Source organism: Mytilus edulis, chromosome 10, assembly GCF_963676685.1.
Source record: "Mytilus edulis chromosome 10, xbMytEdul2.2, whole genome shotgun sequence".
Taxonomy (NCBI): domain Eukaryota; kingdom Metazoa; phylum Mollusca; class Bivalvia; order Mytilida; family Mytilidae; genus Mytilus; species Mytilus edulis.
This window is the reverse complement of record NC_092353.1, coordinates 64,014,797-64,027,122: the sequence shown is the minus strand read 5'-3', so window position 1 is coordinate 64,027,122 and position 12,326 is coordinate 64,014,797. Positions and strand designations below refer to the sequence as shown.

At 32.3% G+C, this 12,326-nt stretch overlaps 1 protein-coding gene across 1 annotated transcript; it reads left to right on the top strand.

The window, feature by feature from the left end:
• Window positions 1-4,931: 4,931 nt before the first annotated feature.
• On the top strand, window positions 4,932-6,519 carry LOC139491679 (uncharacterized). Its single transcript, XM_071279489.1, has one exon. It carries the CDS (start codon window positions 5,247-5,249, stop codon window positions 6,150-6,152), a length of 906 nt encoding a protein of 301 aa, XP_071135590.1. The 5' UTR covers window positions 4,932-5,246; the 3' UTR covers window positions 6,153-6,519.
• Window positions 6,520-12,326: the final 5,807 nt, after the last annotated feature.

Below are 12,326 nucleotides of genomic sequence, written 5' to 3'. Positions count from 1 at the left end.
CTTTGTAAATAATATTACCTTCAAATTAAAATACCACTTTCTTTTCCTGGAGGTATACTTTCACTTCCATATGAAAGTCTATTTCTCTCCTGTGAAAAATCTTCGGTAATGAAACATTAGCTTCATTGAAAAAGTGACATCACTGAAAACACATGCATGTCGAACTATATATCTGGGAGATGTATAGAAGGATCACATGGAACATCACCATTCAGGAGAAGAAAATAACAGTATACACATTATGGAAGAAAGCAAAAGTACAGTTTCTTTTGCCCTAAATTTTATATTAAAATTCTAATATCAATGATAGAAAGGACATAGGCAACCATTAGATCTAATGTAAAAATGAGTTGACCATAGAAGGTACATTTACTTTGTATATATAGCGAGGGTCGAGGGAAATTTTACGATAACAGGAGGAGCATATATTAACGATTAACTTTGCGAAAAAAGTATAAAGACAAAGAAGACACTTCGGCTGTTGTCTGCTCTTCGATTGGGTTCGGCTGTTGTCTGCTCTTCGGTTGGGTTCGGCTGTTGTCTGCTCTTCGGTTGGGTTCGGCTTTTGTCTGCTCTTCGGTTGGGTTGTTGTTTCTTTGACACATTGATTCCCCATTTCCATTTTCAATTTTACTTTGACAGATCGATGCAGATTTATCATTTCTCACGGAGGAAATAAAATTGAATGATATTTATTTTGACCAATGCAAGTCAGGTACACCAAAAACATAGGTTACAAAACTACAAGTAAATTAAGAGATTGGATAGTAATTGCCGCTTTTCAAGAGTTATAATCCTTAATTTAATTGACTTAATTATTTTTCCTTGTTTTCAAAATTCCAATAGGGAACATACTATATATAATTGTATAAATAAACCAATTTTTCAAGACGTTTCGGCCATTGGCCTTCTTCAGTTCTTTATTTTTCCTCTTAACTACATGGCTGACATTACATTTGTATTTCCTTTTCAGTCATTGAAAAGATGTTAAAAATTTTGGTCTCTTATGGACGTTTTCAATGATTGAAAAGGAATTACAAATGTATATAGTATAAAGTGTACTGTATATGTTTATTTCACACTCCTGTTTATGCATTTTACAAACTTATCATCAACAACAGCCTAGGACACAGCACATTAAGCAACCAACAATCAATCAAGAAAACGATATATTATTAATTGGACCAATACAGCACTAGTGCCACATATTTATCAGATCACTCACAGATTTCTGTTCATATATATTGTAATATTACTCCTGATTTTGAGGAAGATTCTCCTAATTTTATACCTTTACAGTGTACATACAAATGGGAAGCTATTTCTAAAAACAAATTAATCGACACTATTAGTTATTGTGATGTATTACATGAGATAGTCTCTTTTGAAAATAATATTTTTGATGAAAACAGCAATGGAATCAATAAATCCTCAGAACAACTAACAAATATTTTTGATAATTTGGCAAAAACGTCCTGTAAAATAATAAGACACAAATAAAAATAAAAAAGAAGAAATCATGGTCAGACAATGAAGTAAAAGATTTGAAAAAAAACAGTGGTTGATTTAGGCAATAAAATGCGTTTTAAACCATTTGATATGCAGCTACGTCATAATTTTTTGTAAGAATCTTAAAAAGATGATAAAAAGGAAGAAATATCTATTTAAGAAAAATATTTATGATAAACTTTTAAATTGGAAAGAAACTGATCCAAAACAATACTGGAAGCATTTAAATTCACTTAAAAATGATGATAGTAGTTCTTCAAACTTGAGTAAACTTATTAATATGGAAAATTTAAGTCAACATTTTTAGTCCCAGGGGAAACCTGGACATATAAATGTACCTTTTATGGATAAAATAGATGCATAGGTTAAAGATTATAAAAATATATTAAAGGAAAATGTATTGACAGATTCACCTTTCACTATAACAGAAGTTAAAAAGTGTATAAACAAATTAAAAATGGGGAAAAGTGCAGGACCAGATAGAATTGCAAATGAAGTCATTAAATATAGCAGTTATGTTACATGTAAATCCATAACTAAACTTTTTAATTTAATTTTAGAAACAGGTAAATATCCGATTCAATGAAGAAAGTCATACACAATATTAATTTTTAAATCTGGAGACTGTACTGATCTTAATAACTATAGGGGTATATCTCTCCAAAATTGTTTTGCAAAACTCTTTAGCTCTGCATTAAATAATAGACTAACATTACATTAAAAAACATTTTTGCAAATCAACAGTTTGGATTTAGAGTCAATCATAGAACCACAGATAGTTTGTTTATACTAAAATTTTTAATTTCAAAATATGTAAATAATTGATAAAATTGATAATAAAATTTCTAAATCCTTCATATTGGAAAGAGGTGTTAAGCAAGGGGATAGTTTAAGCCCTACTATTTTTAACTATTTTATTAATGATATACATCAGATTTTTGACAATACTTGTAAACCTTTAGTCCTTCAAAAATCTGAATTGTCCAGCTTAAGTTTTGCAGACGATTTGGTAATAATGTCAAGTTCACATATAGGACTGCAGAATGCTATAAATAAACTAAAGAAGTACTGCTATGACTGGCAATTAACAGTTAATACTAAAAAAAAAAGTTATGACGTTTCAGAATAAATTTTCTCCCACCCCTGTGGTATGCTATAAAAACATCCAATTAAATGAGACTAAAGAATACAATTTTTTAGGAAACATTATTAACTATAAAGGTAATTTTAAAAATACTATCCAAGAACTATCAAAAAAGGGATTGAAGGTCCTATTTGCTTTAAAAAGTAGATTTTCTAACTCTCAATCCATCCCTGTTAAAAAAGAGGGACGAAAGATACCAAAGGGACAGTCAAACTCATAAATCTAAAACAAACTGACAACGCCATGGCTAAAAATGAAAAAGACAAACAGAAAAACAATAGCACACACGACACAACATAGAAAACTAACGAATAAACAACACGAACCCCACCAAAAACTAGGGGTGATCTCAGGTGCTCCGGAAGGGTAAGCAGATCCTGCTTCACATGTGGCACCCGTCGTGTTGCTTATGTGATTACAAATCCGGTAAATAGTCTAATTCGGTAGGTCACATTCATGAAAGGGAAGGGGATTGTAGTTACGACGTAAGGAACATATCCGATATCATTTGTGAAACGGTTATTCCATAACGGTCAACCAACTCGTGATGGCGTCCGTAAAATTTACGAAGGGATGATTTCAACTTCACCATTTGGAACTCTTGGTTTAATAGCTTCCTTGTGAGCAGTAACCCTCTATCAAGAAAATCATGATAGGAAATGCAAGCACGGGAATATCGTATCAATTGGGAGATATATACCCCGTATGCAGGTGCTGCTGGAATGTTGCTACTTAGAAATGGAAAGTTCACAATTGGAAAGCTGAAATCATCTCTTTTGTCGTAAAGTTTTGTTTTCAACCGACCCTCATTGTCAATTTCTAGATGTAAGTCAAGATATGAAGTTGATTTATCATGCAAACTTTTTGATGTCTTAATAAGACCTGTTTTAATACATAATAGTGAGGTATGGTTTATGCAGAAGATTATTTATCCATGTTTAAATCTTTAAAACGTTCAGAACAACATGGTTCTGTTTGTGATACTTTGTCGTTAGAAGATAAATTTTGCTATGAAATGATTCATAATAAATACTGTAAATCTGTCCTAGGACTTAGGAAAACTGCATGTAATATTTCAGCCAAAACAGAACTGGGCAGATTTTCTATGGCTTCATTTATTAAACCACAAGTTATGCTATATTTCTGTAGATTTCATACCTATGATATTAATCCTCTGTTAAAAGAAGCCTACGAATTAAATAAGTCCCTGCATAATGATGGTTTTCATAGTTGGTATACATTTGCTCTAAATATTTTTAAAGAGACTGGATTAAATGCTGAAGATTTTGAAACTTATGATAAACCATACAATAAAATTAAATATTCCTTAAAGATGAAGTTTAAACAGATATCACATGAATTTTATACAAAAAAAGTCTTGAATAAACTTTCTTCTATAACAGACAGTTCGAAATTATTTCTATATAGTCAAATAAAAACTGAGATAAAAATTGATAATTATTTATTAAAAGAATCAAATTTTAAAACCAGACAATTAGTTTCTAAATTAAGGGTTAGTGACCATAACCTAGAAGTTGAAATGGGAAGATATAAAAATGTACCTAGAGATCAAAGGTTATGTAAACTTTGTAATAAAATTGATGATGAATACCTTTTTTTTCTATATTGCAAACTAAACTCAACTTTAAGAGATTGCTTATTTTTAAAGATTAATAATATAAATCCCGATTTTACAAATTATCAACCACTTTTAAAGCTAAAACAACTTTTAAATCCTAAATCTGAGCTTTTGACAGAAATTGGTGACTTTATAAAGCAATCTTTTAGAATTGCGAAAATGAGGTCCATGTCCATCAAAGGTTACATTAATTACCATTTATAACTATGTTTTTTTTATGTTTATATTTGTAATTCTTCACTGTCTGTATTAAATGTTGTATTTGTGTTTGCTTGACCCATATGGGTGTATTTTGCAAATAAAATTATTATTACTTTAGAATAGTATACTGGAAAAATGGAAGATATGAATTTTACATATATATGACGTCTGGGACTACTATAATACTGTGTTATAGTAGTCTCAGATGACGTATATTCTGACGGAGAAAACACCCTTTTGCATCGTCTATAGAAATATAAGACTCATTTACATTTAAATTTCTAGTATGACATTTATAATCATTTTAATGCACGTTTCATTGATTGATAAATACGGATCTGTATACATGTGTTCCAGGGTAACTTATGAATGTCAGACCTTTAAAATATTTAACTGAAAAGTTTGTCAATAATGAATAGTACAAATATAATCTCACCATTCCTTTGTACAGTTATATAAGTATAGATATGTTTAAACACGTAGGACATACTTATTGTCAAAAACTTTGTCAATCGGATCGATAACTCTGATTTTTAAAGATCAATCGATCATACAAACAGAAGCATAAATAACAACACAAGTAGGAAAATCTTTAAAATAATCCGTTAATCTGCTTAAAATACACAGTAGATCACAACTGGAAATGTAGAGATGACATTATGCGCAAGATAGATCATTATTGCATTCAACGTTTTTAATGTGAACTACAAACGAACTTGAACTGGAAGTGGAAATTTAACAAAATACAAAAAAATGTCTGTCACAACTTCATCTGTGATTCGATATGAAGACGAACTGAAAAGGCGCCTTCAAAAGTTATCCAGGACTTACGATTTAACAACTATGAAAATATTTATAGTGGTAGAGTGTCTTGGAGACGGCCGGGTGTGTAGCACGTACAACCCTGAAAAGAGGAACAAATGGGATTCATTTCTCAGAAGGAGAGAAGCATGTCGCTTGGATCTTGATAAGCACGAGAAAAATCGTCAGGACTACACTGAATTCTTGACGAATATCCCCAGAGAGGAACAAGGCAAACAGTTCGTCTCTGCCTTGACCTCTCACTTTTATTCCAAAGGAGCCGAGGATGCGTTTGGACAAGCGAAGAAATATGACCAGGAAGAAATTAGTGCGACGTTTTGTGGACATCTATGCAGACTGTTTGAGAGAAAGATTAACACCTGGTTCCAAACATTTGAGGCTGTAGCAGTGAAGCTTACAGGCCATGTTAAGGTATCCAACTTTGTTCGAGTTTTGAGCGGTCAGGTGGATGCTCTTTGTCGGAAAGACGGTTGCATGTATGCAGTCGCTTTTAAAGTGACAGGTATGGATACTCCAAGACCACTAGACCTGGCAGAACTCTGCTTGTATAAAAGTCTTGTCATTCAAAACGGATTAGCGGACCCAGAAAACCTCAAAATGTGCATACTAGCTCTTCATTTGACCGCCGAGAAACCGATATTAAGACTTTGGGAATACTCTCCTAGTGTTGAAATGGAAGATTCTATAAGAGAAGCAGATATAGATAAACTTATTGATGCTGGAAAATTAAGTCAACATCATGAATTCTGGAAAGAAAACGTACACATTGTCCAAGCTTCTGTTATGACAGAGCGCTCCACATATGGATCATCGCGAGGGGACGAAGAATATAGATGAACATGTAGAGTCGACAGTGTATCTGTTTATTTATTGAGAGCAGTACCATGCGTGATTTGGGACTAATATTTCTTTCATGTACCGTCCGTGGAATGTGCTGAACTCGTTTGTGAACTCAGTGGGAAACTGACGAAAACGTTTATAAATGGATTTTTATTGTAATAACATGTATAAGTTGTGTTTTAGAATGTATTTTTTCATATTTTGCATATATTTTTGAAGTGTCATAATAATCGTAAATTCACAAAACAAATGGTCTATACAATAAATGTTATAAATGTATGCATTGCAAATGACCAATCTGTAAAATCAACTAACCATTTATACTACATATGATTTAACTTTTTAATTTTTATATTCGGGTTAACCTTTTTGAGAAATATATACAACCTGAGGCACACCTATGCCTATATCGCTCACGTGGTGAAAAAAATAGCCAGCTTGCTAAGACTTCTATATACAGTTACTATAGTTTTTCTTTACAGCCGATTCCATTGAGTGTGAAGGCAAAGGTAATATCTTTGGTTAGCTTGCTTGCTAGCTAAACCGTGAAGCCATTATTAAGTAAGGTATTCTACCTTCCTTTCGAAGTACCCTAGTCCTACAGACAGATAGATTGGTTATCTTGTCGGACTAGGCTACTCTAAAAGGAGGGTAGTTTACTATACCTATAAAAGCTGACTTCACGATTCAGCGAACAAGCTAGCTAGCAAGATACTACCTTTGCCTACACACTCAATGGAATCGGCTGTAAAGCTTCTGATCAATTTTACAATTTACATGGTACGATTCTACAATTTTTGAAATCATAGTAATAAATGTCAAGATCGGAAAAAATGTATTTTGAAGGGACAAAAACTTTTAAACTGGTCGACAGATTTGTGCTGAAAATTTTCAATTTTGATAGATCTTAATATCTTGCTGATAATTTTTGAAACTGACGCTTTGGTCTTCAGTGAATATAATCAGTTTTTCCAAAGTCAATAGAATAGCATATTTATCTTATCAAAAGACAGTAATTGTACAATATTTAATTGGGGTAAAGTCTTAGAGGATTATTCTTAATCATCATATCTGTCTTCTGGTGGTTTTTCACAGCTGAGACATCACCAGGCAAACATGAACTTTTCGAACCAACCAGACACATATATAGTCTATTTACCAACTGGGAACTGACCAGTGGCTAATTTATCATGAATGTAAATTTAAATACATATGAGTATTACATCAGACCTTGATTCAAACTAAATTCAGGTTATAATGGCCTACCTCTGTACATTGGATACAAGTGGAACTTGAAATCCCCAAAATGATTCCAATTTATATGAAAGGTAATTCTAAACATATGTATGATAATCATGGATTTATGTTCCAGACAGAGCATGTTCACAACAAGAGTCATGAATTCTAATTGCTCAACTTAAGTTGAAAACCTGGAAAATATTGGAATGATTTGGTTGACCTTTATCAAATATTGGAATGAGAGTTTTTAACAAGTCCATCTTTGAGGTAGTTTGTTTCCCATCTGGTGCCTTGTGTCTGGCTAATCACTTAAATTATATTTTCATTTTTTAAGGATGACTTGATAGATGTAATATGTTGAGCAGGAATAAACAACTTCTTCCAAAGTACTTGAGTTCCAAGCTGTGCCATTGCAGTTGTTATTCAGTTTATAGTAACTTGCTGTTTGTCCTAGACCATGGTTCTACCTTTTTTGTTTTACAGTGAGACGTAAAAGAGATGCGACAGATACCAGAGACATTCAAACTCATAAGTGGAAAATAAACGCACTACTCAATGGCCAAAGAAGAAAAAGACCAACAGATAAACAACAGAACACTAAACACAACATAGAAAACTAAAGATAAAGCAACATGAACCCCACCAAAAAATGGGGGTGATCTCCGGTGCTCCAGAAGAGTATTTAAAGCAGATCCTGTTCCATATGTTGCACCTGCCATGTTGCTCATTTTAGTACAAACCTGGTAACATGTCTAATTCAGTAGGTAACATCCATGAAAAGGGGACAGGATTGTAGTTACAACATGAACACATTTTCTTATTCACAACTAATTTCTAGTTTTGACCTACCTAGTGTTGTGCTTGTTGCTGTAATTAATTTGAGGTGTACTTGTTCTTAGCACTGGCAAACATCTATTCTATTTGTTTAGTTTGAAAAGGTGACCATGCTTAATAAAAGCCTCTGGCCTTTGTTAGCCTTGTATTTTTATTTTTTTTAGTTCATTTATACGTTTTGGAGTTCAGTGTGACATCCATTTTCACTGAACTACTACACAATTTTATTTAGGACCACCTTCAGGTGCAGGATTTTCTGGCTGTGTTGGTGGCCTTCAGGTTGTCCCATTTCCATTTCCATTCTCAATTTTATATAATATTAAACTGCAGAAAGAAAGTCAATTTTTGACAGATCACAATTGTGTGACAGAGAAAAGGTCAATATTTAAAACTCTTCAGAAAACCTCATATTTGAAGACATGAATATATAGCTTTATCATATACTTAGACTAAATAACATATGATTTTTACTGTATGATAATAGCATTAAATTAACATAAATTCCATATTTTTCGAATTGGTGCTTAGTGGGCTGATATAAAAAGTTTATCGCATGCTTCGATTGTTAACACATGCCTTTCCGTAACGTTATCGCATGGCATTCCGTTGATACTCAGCAAATTCTGGAAAATACACCTCAATGCTACGTTTTCAGTTTAAAACATTTCAAAGTAGTGTACAAAACAATTATTTGACTACTGGAAAGTGTATTGTGTAAAATAATAGAAAAAAAACAAAACAAAAAGAAATTCACAAAACAAACAAATTATTAAATAAATGCATTTTTTAAAAGTTTCAAACATAATTTAGAAAGTTTATTTAAAAATAGTTGACTTTTCCAAACAGTGTCCATTATGTATATTGTTGATTACTAAATATTTTTGTGGATTCGTCCATATTAAAAGTTTTTATTCTCTGTTGAGGCATAAGACAGAAAGATTCCATATCGAATGTACTAAATTGGGGTCCGACGTTCTTGAACTTTTCACTCTTTGAACTTCTATTTGAGAAACACGTAAAAGGATCAATATATGAATCAGTTATTTTTCTCCATTGTTGAAGCATATGATAAAAAGATCATAACATGTCATTTTTCATATCGCATCTATTATCAGCCCTCGAGCCATGCGGCTCTTAGGCTGATATTGAACCTAGGGCTGATAATACATGCAATATGAAAAATGCCATGTATTAATCTGATAGTATTAAGTGGAATGTCAGTCAATGCACAAAATATACCTTAAACTGAAAGAATAAGCAACATATTACTTTCAAGATTGTATGTGTACAACAGAAATATAAATAAGTAGAATACAACAGGATTTTTATTGGATTTTGAATCAGGTTAATAAAAAGAAATTGAAATTTTAAGATGATTTTATACAAAAATTAATGGGTAATGTGTCCATGTAGACAGAGATGATGCCCCTGCCTGCATATCATATAAAAGTGATGCTACTGAAATTTGTATTTTATCTAAGTTTTGTGGTAATAAGTATTGTGTAAAAGTTTCATAAGATTTGGAAGGCAAACTTAAGTTAGAGAACGGAAATGAAAAAAATCCGCACATTTTCCTTTGGCTTCCTCATTATTTGACTCATTATAGCCCTCACTGTCATCCGTTCCCCTGCCCACCCTGACCAATTCTTAACCTTTCCTCATTAAGTAAGTAAGACCTCTTTTCCGGCATTAATAACATCAGTTTCACTGAACCTGCAAATTCTACATCAGTTTCGTCTGACGACATTTTCACACTGAAATACTAGCAGACGAAGTTGCACTTCCTAAACTGCTTTCAATTTCGTGCATTGTTCTCCCGTACATTCACAGCCCTATCCGCTTATTTCACCCGATACTCAATCAAAGTGTATGTGTCACCCGAGTACCAGCTTTTCAAAGCCATATCTCTGTTCCCTCGAAATCGAGAATTGTTTTTGCAGCAAAGCCATGAACGCGAAAAAAAAACTTACTTGTCTAGTTCCGATTTGTGGGGGGGGATAAAAAGATCGCTATCATATTTATTTAAGATATATTGAACCATTTATTTTTATTATATAGTTAAAACTACCTAAGAATTATAAAGGGCTTCATCAAAACACAGAAAACAGCTGTACTTCCACTCCTCGTTAACGAGAGGAGCCATTTTGAAACCCCACATGACCTCAAAACGTGTTTCCGGTTCTAATTTTAGAAAATAAAATTTTCCGATTTGATTTATTTACCTTTCACGATGTTTCAGTGCTGTTGAAGAACTGAAATAATATCCTCAGATATCGTAGATTTTAATTGAAACATTGATTTCAACTGTTAAGAACGGCAAATAGCGTAAAATTGAGACTTTTATTGGGACAATATTTATGTATCCTGAAGGATACACTCGCCCTGCGCATCGTGTATCCTCAAGGATACATCCGCCCTGCGCATTGTGTATCCTCAAGGATACACTCGCCGCGAAAGGGTTAAAGACCATAACTCGAGAATGGTTAAATGGACACCCCCAAAAATCTAATGTCATCTGTATATTGTGTCAATAAGCATTGTGTATAAGTTTCATAACATTTGTACAGATCAAAGGGTGTGTGCCTCTAAGCCCACACCTGGATATGAAAATTAATGTCTACCAATCAATGACGAATTTCAAATCATTATAGCACTAACTTTACAAGTAAAATAGACCACATATATTACTTACTTACTATAAGGGGATATAACTCAGATAATTCAAATTTTTAAAATGAATATCTAGGAAAGTCACCTATTTTTATTTTGTAACAAAAACAAAATGAATGTTAACCCCATTTATTCTTGTTATTTTCTCGAAGCATATCCTAAGATTTTTTTACCTTGAAATACTATAGATTAGAATTCTTTTTTCTTCTCATGAATGGTTTTTCTGTGTGTTATATAACCATTACAAAATCAGACAATTTTGCAAAGCATGTAGATTAAATAAAAGCTCTTCAACCCATTTTTTTATTTTATATACCTAAATAGCCCGATATAAACTACATTTTGGTTAAGCATTAAGACTTTAATTTAGACCCCCATCTACATTAAGGTGGTACCAAACACTTTGACTAAAAATTTAGCTGGTTTAATTTTTATAAAATTTTGACAAAATATTTACTTTGACCCTTTGACAAAATAAAAAGAAGTAGGAGCATTAAGGCCTGATTTTGGCCCAAGAAAATAAAATGTTTGATAACTTTTCAAATTGGCACATAATGTTTAGAAATGCATAGGGTCAAGAAATATTTAGGAATGAAAAACATAAAGATTTTTATCTAAAGACATCACAATTACGTCATAAATATGTAGTTTTCACAAAAACGATGAAAAATACAGAATTTATGCAGTTTTTTATCTTTATTTCCTTTGAAGAAACACCAAGAAACAACAAAATAATTCCAAAGCTTTATTATAACTATTGACATAATCTCACCAAATATAAAGTTGTTTCTTGGGTGCGCACATACTTTTTCAATCTAAAATATACTTAAAATTTGATAAAAAACAAGGAAAATCACGAAATTTTATAAAATATGCAAATTAAGTCATGATTTGTTGCCATGGTCACTTGTTCAATGTCAAATTTCTTTCGTTTTTCTGAATACCTTGTACCTTAGTCATGATTTCAGTAATTTAAGCATATGTATGATAACTTTTAAATTTGCAGTAATTTTTGGGTCAAATAAGGGCCTTATTGCCCCATCTCCTTTCCAAAAACTCTGAAAAAGTTCATTGAATATAGAGCAGTTAAGCAAACACTAATTTTGATCATTGAGAAGTTTAATATTTCAAAAGTCAAAAGTAACAAGGATTTGTCCATAGTACACAGGTGCCACACTCACACTATCATTTTCTATGTTTAGTGAACCATGAAATTGAGATCAAAACTCTAATTTGGGACTAAAATTTTAAAACCTTATCATAGGGAACAAGTGTACTAAGTTTCAAGTTGACTGGACTTCAACTTCATCAAAAACTATGTTGACCAACCAAAAACTTTAACCTGAAGTGGGATATACAGACGAATGGACGGAAGAACAAATGAATGAAAGAACAGAGCAGACCGAAAAACATAATGCTACTAGGTGG